A 14,681-nucleotide genomic window follows, 5' to 3' on the forward strand; every position below is an offset into this window, starting at 1 on the left:
ACGTGCTCATTAACATATGCTTGTTGTGGTTCTAAAAATAAAAGGCCATTGTTGATGAAACGGATTATTTCTTTGATAGAAATGACTTTGGACAAAAAGTAAATATTTTACTACGGTGTCCAAAGAATATCGGGAATTGTCTTATAACTAAACAATCTTCTTATAACTTTGTTTATCCTTCTAAATCCTTACTCTATGCAATACATTTATATCTACATTTATTCCTATTTTTGAAGCGGTCCAAAAAGTTCTTTTTGCGAACAACCTTCAACACGTTCTTAGTTTCGACTCCTATTTCAACTTTTGATTGTAAAAGGTTCTCAGGCGTCCAGAAAAATAGTGCGATGGAGGAACGATATCGGAACGAGTTTGTGGCGAAATCACGAAATCACGAAAATGTGATGCAAAAACTTGCCTCGTGATGCAAGGATCAAGAATTGTCCGCCAATTCGGTCTAACGCCTATTCTAACTATTTCCATGCCGATAAAGCCAAATTAACACCTGCAATGCAGAGCAATTTTAGATGGTCGCCAGAGGGATATTAAAAATTTCCTTCCATTAGCCCACAGGTTTTTCTTGCCTCGAGCCAGCGTGAATTGTTGAAATAAATTTACGACACGCGGGATAATCGACAGCCAAGAGGCCGTAGGCCGGCCTACGGATTGCGCACACGGGCGGTTGGAAGAATGCAACTGCGTGCGCCTTGTAGAGTAGAGCTATGAGCCGCTTGGCACTTCAACTATCTCCGCCAATCGTTCAATCGCTTCCAATTGCCCTACCGAGCGCGGCGAGCGGATGCTCCGCCGTTGGAAGCGCCGTTGAGCGCCGTCGAGCAAAAACAAGCGCTCCATAAACTGTCCCCACGGACGCTGGTTTTCGCTGGTTTTATTACCTTCGCATCGGAAAAGCCCCCCCGATGTGGCCGGTGGCTGGCGGGGCCAGATATCCGGGGCAGCCCTTGGCGGCTAATCGACTGAAGCGGTTGGAAGTATTCGTGGAATGAATGTTTCATTTGGCCCGCGAGACCAGAGATGGTCTCGGCGAGATTGTGTAATGCTCCTGTCCTGTCTCCCGTAACGGGGGCCGCAGTAGAGCTGCCCAACAGCTGCTCCGGTCGGGCCCGGCTACTGACAGGGTGCAGTTTGCACCACGCTTCGGCCGGCGAAGGCTTCGAGAGGCCGTCCTTTGGGGCCGTCGCGTGTGTCAATAGTGGATTTTCACACGAAGATCAAACACGATCGACCTGACCGGCACGGTCCCTTAGGCCGCGGCTGGGGCCGTGTAATTAATTCCCCATCGAAACCGAAAGTGTCTCTGTGAACCACGCGCTTGCGCTGGTGTGCGAGTTGGTTTCATACGATCCGGCCACACCGGACGTGGACGTGGTGGGACGGCACACAGGCCCTAACCTCAAAGTCGCTCACCGTAGCCCTTCGCGTCCGGATCGGCGGAGGGTGCGGTGATTGCGGCGTCCTCGTTGCAGCCTGGCGGAGATCTCGGAGCAGATAATTTGCATCAACAATTATGCACACCAGGTGTGCACAATGGCGCTGGTGGGGCCGAGCGACTAAACGATCCGCCCGTAGGCAGGATCGTAAACAGAAATTGAATCTGGAGTGAGGCTTCCACACCACGGGCAACGATCGAAGAACAATCGCGTGAGCAAAAAACCGGAACCACGAGCCCGTGTGCTGTGTGAGATCGTATAACGTCGCGATCGCCTTCCGTGCACTGATTTATGCTTTCAATGTCAGCGAAGGTCGCCGGCGATGGCGATCGGTGCAATCGGCGTGGACAAGTGGATTATGACCGAGGGAGACAGGGAGATTCTTGGAACTGACGGGTAGGTCCGGGAGCCGCAAACCCGGATCAATGGAGCCAGTTCCTGATTGGCCCGCCGAGAGGACCATAAAGTTCTACTACAGCCACGAAACGACATTCGGCCAACATCTTTGATTACCTTTTTTCATTACCACCTCGGCGGACTGAATGGCGTCTAACTATTTTTATTGCCTCCAATTCAGGCGAACCCCGAGCGCGAAAGAGTCACACTCAGAGTCAAGGACTTCTCCCCCGGAGATAGGGTTCTATTCGTATGCTCCTGCCGCTGGCTGAAGGGTTGAAACCTTCGGCGGCGGCGGTGGCGGCCCTATCGTACGATCGATCGCTCCAACAACGGTCATTAATCGTGCACGGCGCGATATCGAGCAGAGCACTTAGATCGAGCCACCGGACCCGGGGCGTCGTAGTCGGACCACGCCGTGGCATTGTCGATGCACTCGATCACCCAACCCGACACGTCATCGTCATCGTCATCGTTTGGCGCATTGGCTAATTGTAGCGATTCCGCTCCAAGCGGAGGGCTGCAAGTTTGTCACACGCGCCCAAGCACTGGCTAATGCTCGCCGAGAGGTGATTATGATCGCGATCGGATCGGTGCGCGGCATGAGGCAGAATGAACTAGAACCGTGGCTGTTCTGGTCTGATTGGTCCCCTCATATTTGCTCGATCACTTGTCGTCGTCGTTAAGTGATCGATTATATCACGAATGCTCGCGCGACAGCAAAGGCGAATTCCTCTGTTGCTGCTCGGTGCTGCTGAAGCAACAATTATTCCCGCTGACCGCGCAATGTCATTCTGGGCTGTCGTAATCAATCGTTTAGATCACTTCTGATTCCGTTCAAGAGTGTAGGTCTATCATTGCTAAAGGTGAATTCTGTTTAGGTGTAATAGGGTTTTAGTTTTTTTTAAATTTTTATGCTATGATGCTTTATGTTAATAAGTTATTAAAATAGGTATAAGTAATTGGAAAGCCATTAACATCTATATAATCAATTATTTAACCACCAAAAAGGAAAAAGGTGATCAAAATGACATGATCATGCGATAATGATGTGAGCAAGAAATAATATCATTCACGGCATTAATCTATCCAAAAAATATACATTGCGCCTAACGGACATCCATTTGAGACCGTTGGGCAGTGCAACGGCCATTGACGACAATAATTTTTGTGCTTTTCATAGGCACACTTCACACCGAGGTCCCACCAAACGGTGATTTAATTCAACCAATTTGCCCTACCGCTGGCACCATTAGGCTGGCTCTCTCTCGGTGCTATCGAAATCACTCCTGCCTGAAAGGGCGCCAGGTTGTGCACCAGGATTGGATAATGGACGGAGTTTCAGTTTCGCTGGGCTCGCTTTGCCCCCAAAAAAGGAAGAAAAGCGATCGCGATCCTAACGCGATCTTTGAAGCGATAATTAATGTGATAAAATGAAAAGTGCTCAACATCAAGACTGCTTTTCTCGTTTTCTCCGGTGGCCACACGTTCGCGTGGCACACTTCAATCTTCAAGCCCGTCCGAGAGCCCCGTCGGGCGCTTTGAAACAGCTGACTGTGGCTGGCCGGTCCGTGATGCAAGCCAGACGATTGAATCGTAAAGCGAGCAGTGCGAAGGGCTCGTGACCCACCGCCGTGCAGGGCCGGCTCGGCTCGGACAAGTTGGACGTCGCCGCCGCCGCCGACTCTTGCGGTGTCACTGGTCCAGTGGGCCACCGGTCGTGGCAGGAGGCCTTCGGGAGGAGCGCCGAAAAACCGGACCCGGACTGGGCCACAAAAGAGCACGGCAGCCTCCGTCTGACCGCAGACGGGTGGTGCCTGATGTAGAACTGGATCCGAGTTTTCAACCTTTCCCGATTTATTGGACGTCGTGCGTGTTGTACAAGGCGTTATCGGAGACAACCCTGCCACACGGCGGTGGCAGGGTTTTTATCATGAAATGCGAGGCTCGACACCGGCCACCCCGGGGGTAAGTGACAACCACCGGTCGATGGACACGCGACCGAGTCTAGAATGGGGCTGCGGCCTGCCCTGTTACGTAACCGACGCCTCCGACCTCTACGATACGGTCATTAGACGGTTCCTAGCCGAGGGTCCCTGGCTCAGGTGCAGGTACTCTAGTCAGAGAGGCCACAGTATAGGTAGGTCTCTAGGCATCGACTGACAATACGATAAATAAGTCGGCATTAAGTGATACAGATGAAAAGTGGCCACAGCTTGCTCGGCCACTGCTCGGCCGTTGCATTCCGCGGGCAGAGTGGATCATGGGAAAAATAAGTATATGGGTCAAGTTGATTTACGCTTCGGTCGTTGGGGCTTCAGCGTGCCAGCGCCTTGCCCGTGCCGGCAACTGGCAACTGGCAAAGAAAAAGTGATCATTCGCCGATGACAACGACGCACAAAATGTCACCGTACGCGAACTGGAGCAAACGAATATTAACGATTTGCTGGGTCAATCCGAAGGTAGTGCCCCGTTTCAACGATGCCACAAACCGGAATATTTATCATTTTTTAAACACTAAGTATCATTTATCCTAGTGTCAGTGCATAACTATTTATTAAACTTGAAACTCTCAAAATGACCATAATAGCAAAAAAACATATTGAAGGACCATCGAGAATATTTTTTAAATTTAAGGTCCTTGTAGTGTCCCAAGGGTCATATAGAATTGCCACGTATTGCCTTGAGTAGTGTAACTACTTTCCGACAGACCTTAAAAGTGAGAGATAAAAGGACCAATCCACAAGCCAATAAATCAACCGCCAGCCACCGGACGGATCATTCTCGATCGGATTTATGTTCTCTGCCACGGTAATTTACACTGACCCATTCTGCACAGCGCGAGCCCTCGGCCCCGTCGATCCGTCCGATCCGTTTTGGAAAATGTCGATCGGTTTGCTCTTTTCGGCCGGCGTCGTCCGGACATTCTCAAGTGCTCCGACCGAGGGTATCAAAAACATCATATAGTTCAAGCACAACAACCGACCGCGTTGTTGTTTTTAATCCGCGCAAAAATAAAATGTCAGCCCAACGTCCCGGGGTCGGCGACGAGCTCACGGACCTCGTAAAGTAAAAGCGCCGATTGCCCTATGGACGGCCGGACAAGATTGGCCTTCCGTGCGGCTCAACCTTGCGCGATAAGCAGCGCGTTTGAGAGGAGCACGAACCACGGACACGGGCCACAATTTGTAGGCGTGAAGCGTAGTGGAACCGTTTCTTGCCGGGGATGAGAAATGGCATACAATCTAATGTCGCGAGCATAACTTTGCAGCATAATTCTGCGCGCGACAATTGGTGCAGTTGCAGCATCGACCAGGGGCACTGAAAGATGTGTTGTCCGTGCCCGGTGCATTTCGACAAACGGCGCGGGCCATTGTGGCGACAACAGCAACAACGGCGTGTCGACGTGGTCGACGTAATAAACACATCGAAAAGTTCGCTTAAAATAATGACACATTGTGAGACCATCTTGTCTAAGACCCCACAGGCCCCAGGCGGCACTCGTGACCTGATGCAACGGTGAGGACGGGCTGTGCATATGAAGCGGAGGTTAATGCCGCGACTCCAGGTGGCAAAAGGCGACAACTCCATCCCACAATGGGGGCCGCCGGATTGCGAAAAGCTTAGACGAAGCGGAATGCATACGGAAACTCCCAGCTCGGTTGCTCTTGAAGTAACGGTCCGCGTAACGCGGGTTATGCAGCGTCGTGGCTGACTGGCCAGCCGTTCACGCGTCCTTGAGACAGTTTTTTTCCGCACGATCCGTGCTGCCGATTCACGGCGAGCGAGGCGACGGAACGTGCGGTTGTCAAGGCACGTCTTCCGAATTGCCTCGAAAAACGATGAATCAATCGAACGTTGGATGGCCGCTTTTTATTGTCCGCGTGGTGGCGTGATATTTGCCTCTTCCTTGAAACGGCACGCCTTCACCCAAGTTGCCCGTGGCCGAAGGAGACACACTCGCGGTCCCCGAGAAGGTAGCGACAGGGTAGCAATTATCGACCATTTATCCACTTCGATGTTGATTAACTAATTGCAGCTCAGGCCCGGGGGCGACGATGGTCGTAGGTGGATCGCGAGAATTTGACATTAACAAGTGTTAGGTGGACAAAGCCTTGGAAAGCCTCCAGCGAACCGTGGTCTAAGGATCCTTTTGCGGGCCAATCAATTTTATTTCCGAGAAAATCATACCATAACACCGCGTTGGCTCCTAGACTGCATATCTGCAGCAGAACTTGATGTCCCCATTTTCGCTCCAACCTGTTTGAAGTTTATCAGTCGAAGGAAAATGGGGACAACAAACGCAACTCACAAAATAGGCACCCGGGGCTTACCCGCTCGGCTCGCCCCACCGCGAAGGTCCCTTCGCGACGCGATCAACTGCGAAGAAAAAAGAAAAACAACCTTTCAATCATAACAACTTCCTGCCTCGGTGGCCGCCACGCACGTGATTCGGTAGCCAGCGCCGGCGTCGCGCCGTTCACGCACTTAATAAATTCGTGAAAGCTCACCGTTCACCGTGCGTGTCGCGTGCCCGCATCTGATCGTTATTTCTATTGCAATCAGCTGGCTCATTAAAATGGCTCTGCGTAGCCACTCGGCCTCTCGCCTCGCCTATCTAATCGCCGGGTCCTTCCAAACAGGGGTCGTTTGTTTTTCTCGCAGGGTGCCTTTTGAATTGAATTTATTAACAAATCGGTTAGGGGGCCGATTCGCGTCTTCCCGTTCGATCTGGAATGGAATGAATTGTAACAGTTCTTCATTGATCGTAGATAGTTTCGAGTTAATTTTAAACAAAAATCTTGTATTTGAAAGACTGATTCATGTTATTTATATACAAAATACACCTTTGGTTGCAGAAAATTGCGAAATATGAAAAACTTCAATTTCAAAGTGTTAGGTTAAATCGTACGACATTTGAAAAGATCATTTCATTTAACCTCATATCGACCTCGGTGTTTATGTTAATAAACATAGTTGATGCACCAAACCCGAGGGACTGTTCGATGCGTATTTTGGTCAGGCGGTTCTTCGGTTCCGGTTGAAGCTGATAACTTAGACTTAGACGAGTACTACTATCTTTGGGGAGCGGTGAAAGATAAATATTACGCGAACAAACCAGCAACTATTGGCCACCTCTAGGCCCAAATTCAAATCGTGGTGGACATTTGACCAAAATTTGTTATCATTAAGAAGAAATTCATGAATGAACGTTTCGAATAAATAATATTCAAGCATCGAAAAATATTAAACCGAAAATTATTAGCAAATGAAAAAAAGGATCTTGAGTTTACCACCCTGTATAAAAATACCACCCTGTCCGAGAGATTGAATTGAGGTGAACACAATTTTGCAAGAAACATTGATTAAATTTTGCAGTGCGTTTTCGTAATGTTGAGGAAAAATTTGATTAAACTGTTGATAAAACTTAAGAAGTAGACAGTTTTCGGAGTTACGATCTGGTTAGTTCGACTGATACCACATTGGCAGTGATCGAAAGTGATCATTAATCTATTCCCCGTACTGGTACGTACCCCAAAGTCCACCCGAAGATTAATAATTGAAGTACGCCAAGGGTCATATTAATGTCGTAAATTAACTGAAATATCCTTCGCTTAGCACTGTGTGAGAACCATTTGACTGCTAAATGCACTTTGTGTCATGTGTTCTACATTTAAGCCCGGCAACAAAAAGGGAGGCCGAACCCATGGATCGACGGAAACCCAATTAAAAACACCGGCCGGCCAATTTGCATCCCATCGGTGAATGCGGCACTTGCGACTGCAAATCGCCCACAAATCATGTACGCACGATTCGTTGCTCGCTCGCTGTGACGTGGTGATCGAAATGATAAATTAAATCCTAATGGTAACGTTTTGTTTCGCGCTGACCGCAGGGCGGGCCACGAGGACCAGCACCACCACCGCGTAACCCTTCACAGAGACAGGCGGGTTCGCGGGTTAGGCACCCCTGGTCCATTCGACCCGTGATCCCTTCGATCGTACGGCTCGCTGCGTTGTCACTTTGGTTTTGACCGAAAAGCGAGAGCGAAAAAAAACATCCAGTCCTGGGTCTTGGGCCGCCGTACGCGCCCCGACGACCACGACGACGGGGTTACCACGGTGACTTTATTATAAATTTAATCATCGTAAATTGCAACATTGCATTGAGCTCGGCTCGACGGCGCGGCTCGCAACGACGACGACGCTATCGGGACGCAAGGATTGGAGCTGGTCAAGCGTAACGCGCAGCCCTTTCGCCCCGGGTCCGAACCCCACACAGCAGCCACGGACGCTTTACGAGTCACGTGGGTACGGAGTAACGCGTGTTACCTGTCAGAGATAAAGACCCTCTCGTTTGGTCATTCGGCTCCCCGGCGTGGTGACGGGTTTGGCACCTCGCCACGGTTGCCAACTACTCCGCAGCTAGCACTCTGCAGACAACGCTCCGCGATGTAGCGTTTCAGAACCATAGTTCTTTCGGGGTGAAATCTCTGAAGAATCTGAAAATTAATTAGCACAATAACGACACCTGGTACTTCTGCGACGAAATTGGACAATCTAATAAATACCTGCCTCGCTCCTGAAGTTATCCACGATCTCGTCAGGTCCGGAACCGGTCACTCAACAGGTTCTTTCCTCAAAATCATTGACAGACCACCTAGAATTGCAGACGAGAGTAACGGGGGTTTGAGACCCAATCCACGAACAGATATCCTGTGTATGGAGCCCGCAAACAAGATCGAGTCAGGACCTTCGGGGAGTGGACTTTCCTTTAAAGGGATGATAAATTGTTCCTAATTCCGTTTGTCATTTCACTCGATAGGATTAACCACGTTTGACCACCCCGAGGACCGGATCTGGAATGCGGTGGAACACACAGCGATCGTCACCACCACGTGGAAGTGGCCGGGATCGGAAACACACATTACGCCCTGCTGGCCGTTCCGTAATTACGCCTTTCGCACACTCGGCTGAAACAAGGGGCGAGTTCTTAGCCCCCTTTGGGACCCCCAGATGCCGCCGACGATAAATCATATTCTCGGCTCGGCTCGGCGTTTTTGCCGCGCGTTATGTTGGCCGGCTTGAGCCGCGGAACGGGTTCAATCACTCGCCAAATCAGACGCCGACCCGGGGCGGCCAGCGGCGAGCGATCACAATCACACCGTGCAGCCATCACCATGACGACGACGACGCCCGGGTTTCATAACATTTCAGTGCGAGAATGCTATAAAATTGATTAATGGTCGCGCTCGGTGCGTTTGGCGAAGCGAAAATATACAGAACCCGAACGACATTTCTCGGTCGGTGGTGGGCCCGAGACCGGGACGAGATGAGCCAAGAACTCGCGGGGCTACTCGCGGTCATCTCGCCGGCTTGGGCGCAAGGAGTTCGAACCGATCGATATCACCGATCCCGTGCACGGTCACTCCGACTGTAGTCCCAAGACATTCCCAAGGGTCATTGTATGAAGTGCACAGACCCTACACGACCAGCACTGTCAGGAGCGAAAGCAAATTTATTGATCCTCAGTCCTCATTCAATAGGATTAAGGTTGCGGTACGCCGCCATACGCGAACGAAAGCTACCTTTCGTTGCCTTATTGGCATGACGTTTGCGGGCCAACAAGGGCCCGCAATATTTATAGCATAATTGTTTGATTATGGAGTAACCAACTCTGCTCAATCGAAGAGTGAGTCATTCGATCCATTCATCGCCGCGACAGTTGCGATTTTACATATTGAATTTATTTCTTGACAAATCGCCAACAGCAAAGCGCTGGGCCGTCTCAACGGTCTGCTCAGGAAGTGATCTTACGGGCAGTCCCCCAACACCCAGGCGAAGAGCGTCGCGCGATCACACCCGGACATATGGTCAACAGATTTGTGGCCACAGTGTCCCGCCGGCCCCGGAGTTGATAAATTATTTCACCAACCCTGCCCGAAAAGATGACGTTGTTCTCTGTGCCTGGCTAACGAAGCCAGTCGCTTGATTTGCAAAAGAAGAACTTTGACTGGCTAGAACGGAGCGGAGTCTGGTGGATCTCGGGAAGCGTCCCATATGGTGAATTAATTCACTGGCCCACATTTAGATCAATGTCGGAAGTGACTGATACAAGAACGGCCAGGAGAAGATCCACTCGGCTCAGTTCGGCGCTAGATTCCGTGTAAGGCGGAACCAATTCCTCTCGGGAACTGGGCCAGGAAAACGGGGCTCTCAGCTTAGTGGCAACGAGCAATGTGTATGGAAAGTGACACGTAGTGGTGAAAAGACGGTGAAAGATTGTGAAACATGGTTCGAGTTCAACTAGAAAGGTGTGTCTCGCTGTTCTGATTAAGGAGCGTTGATGATGCTTACTTGGCTCCTAGTGGTCAAAGAGAATATTTAATGCCACAAAATGTTTCTTGTTAGTGATTAGCATTATGCCAATTCTTTGTAAAATTTTCAACAATCTTTTTTAATCTGCTGGATGTGATTGTTTCACTGAAGACGTTAATGAAGTTCCCGACTGCAACATTTTAAATTAACGTCTGTAGAGCGTAGCTTTGTTTGAACAAGGTCCATCCATAAGGTGGTCCAGTGTCGATTGTGGCTGACGCGTAGTGTCGTCCTGTTGAAACTGTGCTTTTCAAATTTCGTGCAGTTTGAGTTAAAGACTTACCACTCTGGAAATAAGTTTTCAATGTTTCCAAATTTTCCGTAAGCCTATAGTGGCCGATTTCGTAAATGTCAAAGTTTTTACCATATTTTTACAATTTCCAGAATAAAGTTTGACGCTTTAAAAGTCAAGTAATCGGTAGTTTAAAGTCACCCTATACAACTAACTAACAAATTTTCTAGAAGAATGAAGTTGATCTCATAATTAATACGTCAATTGGTCAATTGGTTCAATGAATATTAATATTCATCTCTAAATATTTTGTCTAAACACTACACTACACCAAAACGGGTGATTCGATGACGCTGTCCAAAGTCTGTTGATTCTGTGGCTGTGCCTGGCTGGCCTCACCAGATCGCGTAAGTGTTCCAGCCTTCGTGCCCTTCGCTGGCCAGTGTGCGTATTAATGCCAATCCCCCATCTGCTTTCTCGATGGCAGAGCTCGAGGAGGACGAGGAGGAGTATGAGGAGGGCCCCTGTGGCCGGTGGAGACCGGGCGATGTGGATCTGCGGTCGTTCGATTTGATCCGCGAGTTCCGGCTGGATCAGTTCGAGTCCCGAAGCAACTACCGGCTGCACCGGCTCCAAGGAACCAACGAGTACCAGACGGCCTATCGATTCGAGAAGGAAGCGAACATGACGATGCGCTCGATCGAGGCGTTCCCGCTCGGGTTGCCGCAACAGTTCTCCTTCGAGTGCACGTACCGCATCGAGGACGAGGGCGACTCGTCGTGGCATCTGTTCGAGGTCACCAACGAAGTCCAGGAGAGCCAGCTGGCGATCACGCTGAACCCCGGCCGACAGGTACTTCAGATCGGACTTCCGGCGACGGAAGGCGAGCAGCAGATCGTCGAGTACCATCACACGCCGGTAGGTAGCGATCGAGCTGAACGAGGATTGCGTTGCGAGAGTCTAAACATGTCGCCCTTTTTCCCGCCAGCTGTTCGACCACAACTGGCACAAGATCATGCTCGGCGTAACGGACGAGTATCTGAACCTTTGGATCGACTGTCGTCCCGTGCGCTCGATCGACGGGAACCTGAACGTGCCGCTTGAGCCACGCGATCGGTTCGACATTGACGATGGGTACGTGTCGATCTCCCGGTTTGCGCAGACTTCCGTTTTCGAGCCCGAGTCTCCGGTGATCGACCTGCAGTGGATGGTGATGAACTGTGACCCAACACGGCCAGCCCGCGGAAACTGCGACGAGCTGCCGGTGTACGACGTGGCATCGCTGACGGCCAACCTTCCCGAGGGCCCAACACCACGCCCGGACTGTAAAGCCGTCTGCCCACCCGGCTACAATGGAACCGATGTAGGTTCCGCGTTCCGTCCATTGCTGGATATCGCATTGATGTTTACCATTTCAGGGATCCCCCGGTGCACCTGGACTGCCAGGACCTCCCGGAGCTAAGGGAGAAGCCGGGGCATTCGGTCGTAGGGTACTACAATTCTTACACCTTGTTTGCTGCCTCAAGTCTTCACTCAAAAACCCTCTTTCATTTAGGGCCCACCAGGACCTCGTGGATTGGAGGGACCTCCGGGGACAGCGACCGTCGGTGCAAGGGGCGATAAAGGAGAGCCGGGAGTAGGCATTATGGGGCTGCAAGGTCCGAAGGGAGAACCGGGAATGGCGGCGGTTGCTGGAGCAGCAGTTTCCGGCCCGGTGGGCCCCAGAGGTCCACCTGGACCAGCGGGTGTAGGAACTCCCGGTGAGAAGGGTGAGCCTGGTCGGGCGGGACAGTCGATAACGGGCCCGCGGGGTCTGATTGGGCCACCGGGAGCTCCCGGGCAGCAAGGAAACGATGGTGTACCAGGGCTGACGGGTCCAAAGGTAATGCTGACAACGGCAGGACCCCGAACAGAAACGCGACTTACCGAAAGCGTTCCGTTTCAGGGAGCTCGCGGTGAACAGGGTGTCGCTGGAATTGGACTTCCCGGATTGCCCGGTCCACAGGGAGCCAAAGGAGAGCCGGGTGACGTAGTTGCTGAGTCGGGTGTCATTGGACCACCGGGATTACCGGGAATTTCCGGCAGAGATGGCGAAAAGGGCAATAAAGGGGACACCGGTATGCGTGGTCTACCCGGACCACCTGGCCCTCCCGGTGAAGGATCGGGCGATGGTGGCGGTGGTGGTACAGGCGGTACTAGTGGTCGGTACTTTGAAAACTTCATGTCCTACGGCCATCGTGGCCCCGTCGGTTATACCGGGCTTCCTGGGGAACGTGGTGCCGGTGGGCTGCGCGGTCCAGAAGGTGCCGCCGGCGTTCCCGGGCCTCCCGGAGTGGACGGAGCGCAGGGACCGCAAGGGATCGCGGGACTCCCGGGACAAGTGGGAGCTACCGGTGCCCCGGGTGTTCCCGGGCGTAGCTACACCGAGGCGGAAGTGCGTGACATCTGCCGTGCCGTGCTGCGAGACCAGCTGGCCGAGCTGACCGAAGGTTTGATTGGACCACCGGGACCACCGGGAGTATCGAAACCAGGCCGCCCTGGAATTGCTGGTCGGCCCGGAGAGAAAGGCGAACGAGGATACGCCGGGTTTGCCGGGGAACGAGGTATCCCTGGAGAAGCGGGAGCTCCCGGTGCCCCTGGTTCGGCCGGTGAGCGTGGTGAGCCAGGACTACCGGGTGAGAATGGACGAGATGGGGTCGGGATTATGGGACCCCGAGGTCCCATTGGTCCTGCGGGGCCACCGGGTGACTCGATCACTGGACCTCCGGGGCGTGCCGGTGAGCGCGGTGAACCGGGCGGAGCAGGTAAGTGGTTGGGCGATCGTGGTCGTTTTCCGTTTTTTCTAACCAGGCTCCGATCGTTTCATCCCAAGGACATCCGGGCGTTCGAGGTGCCCCGGGCATTCCGGGCGTTTGCCCGAACGATTGCTACATGGCGGCGGCGGCCGCCGCGCAGAACTTCCGCTCCAACCAGCAGACCAAGGGCCCCAACTACTAAACACTGCCGGCGGCGCGTCGCCCGAGCTTCGAACAATAAATTCGTTTTGCATTTCAGCACCCGTTCTAATTGCTAATCGCACACGGCAAGGTTGCGTCTAACTGACTTCCATCTTAGTAGACGCATTGCGCCGTGGCAGGATGTGGACTCATAGGGCGATGTCGCCACCGCAAACACGTTGCACTGGCCACTGGCCGGTGGAGTGGAATGAAAGAAACACGGCTATACAAATTATCAATAATTATCCTCGCCTTCCGACCCGACCCGGGGACCTAAAGTGGTAATCTATTTTTTCCCCCTTTTTTTTCGTCGCCGTCCGTTACCTTCAACCCCGCGGCCACGTGGTGTCGTGGGAGTCAAGGGCCAGCGCCAGAAGGAAATCAATTACGGAGCCGAAGGTCAGCGCGTAGCGTCGTGGAGTTTGGAGCCCGCTAACTTCGGGGCGTCGCGGCTCGGACAAATCTTCATTATAAACGACCGCCACGCCATGTGGTTGGCCTGTGGGGCGGGTGAGGAAAATGGGAAAATTCAATTCCACACGTCATCGACGCTGCCGCCGACCGCACTCCAAACCAATCCACTCCTGCTCGTGGGGATCTTGATCTGGTGGCCTGTCGTCGGCACGGACGTGCGTTCGAAAATACATTGTTCTCTCAAAGGGCAAGCCCTTCTCAAGGGTTCCGTTTTCGGCGGTGGCCAGACCAAACCGGAGAAGTAGACCGTAGAGCCTCGCGTATCTCGTGCACCGCACATAAAACAGCTTGAATTATGTTGCACATGCGTCCTCGGGCAGAGTGGACTTCTTCGGCGCCCTCTTCACGGTCAACGACGGGTCTGCTTGACCTGGGACGGCTCGCTGGGCTTGCACCGTAAATGGTTATTATGTTGCTGGGCCACGCTCGGATCACGAAGGGTCGCGACCGTTGTTTGCGGGGTTGATTTATCAGGTTTGCACTCAGAGATTGATCAACCCGCCAGCGGTCACGATCGCCGATCGGAGGCCCGCTCCGCGGATGAGCCGTGCGCCGCCGGAGCAGATTGAAACGATGGCGAAACCAATCGCTAGCTCCCAATCGGCGGTGGCGGTTGTAAACAATCCGAGCACCATCCGGGCCGCCACAATGTGCCATTGAAAAGCTCCAAGTGGCCACGCAACGAATCAGCTGTGGATGTAAAATTGTTACACGATGAGTTGGCGAAAACTTTTGACACCAACTTCCCGACGCCGAT

The 14,681-nt window shown here is 52.3% G+C and overlaps 1 protein-coding gene across 1 annotated transcript; it reads left to right on the plus strand.

The window, feature by feature from the left end:
* The first annotated feature begins 1,770 nt into the window (after nt 1-1,770).
* LOC131215693 (collagen alpha-1(IX) chain-like) lies at nt 1,771-13,527 on the plus strand. Its single transcript, XM_058210085.1, has 8 exons — nt 1,771-1,844; nt 10,818-10,861; nt 10,942-11,372; nt 11,443-11,817; nt 11,873-11,944; nt 12,010-12,336; nt 12,400-13,258; nt 13,327-13,527. The coding sequence occupies exons 1-8, from the start codon at nt 1,771-1,773 to the stop codon at nt 13,449-13,451; spliced, it is 2,307 nt and encodes a 768-aa protein (XP_058066068.1). The 3' UTR covers nt 13,452-13,527.
* The last annotated feature ends 1,154 nt before the right edge of the window (nt 13,528-14,681 follow it).

The sequence above is a fragment of the Anopheles bellator genome, chromosome 1, assembly GCF_943735745.2.
Source record: "Anopheles bellator chromosome 1, idAnoBellAS_SP24_06.2, whole genome shotgun sequence".
NCBI lineage: Eukaryota > Metazoa > Arthropoda > Insecta > Diptera > Culicidae > Anopheles > Anopheles bellator.

Bases quoted from the DNA above. Each gene is read 5' to 3' on its own strand.
- LOC131215693 (XM_058210085.1), top strand. From the start codon at position 1,771: ATGGCGATCGGTGCAATCGGCGTGGACAAGTGGATTATGACCGAGGGA. The intron at 10,862-10,941 runs GTAAGTGTTCCA...TCTCGATGGCAG, and splicing joins GGCTGGCCTCACCAGATCGC to AGCTCGAGGAGGACGAGGAG. The intron at 13,259-13,326 runs GTAAGTGGTTGG...TTTCATCCCAAG, and splicing joins CGGTGAACCGGGCGGAGCAG to GACATCCGGGCGTTCGAGGT.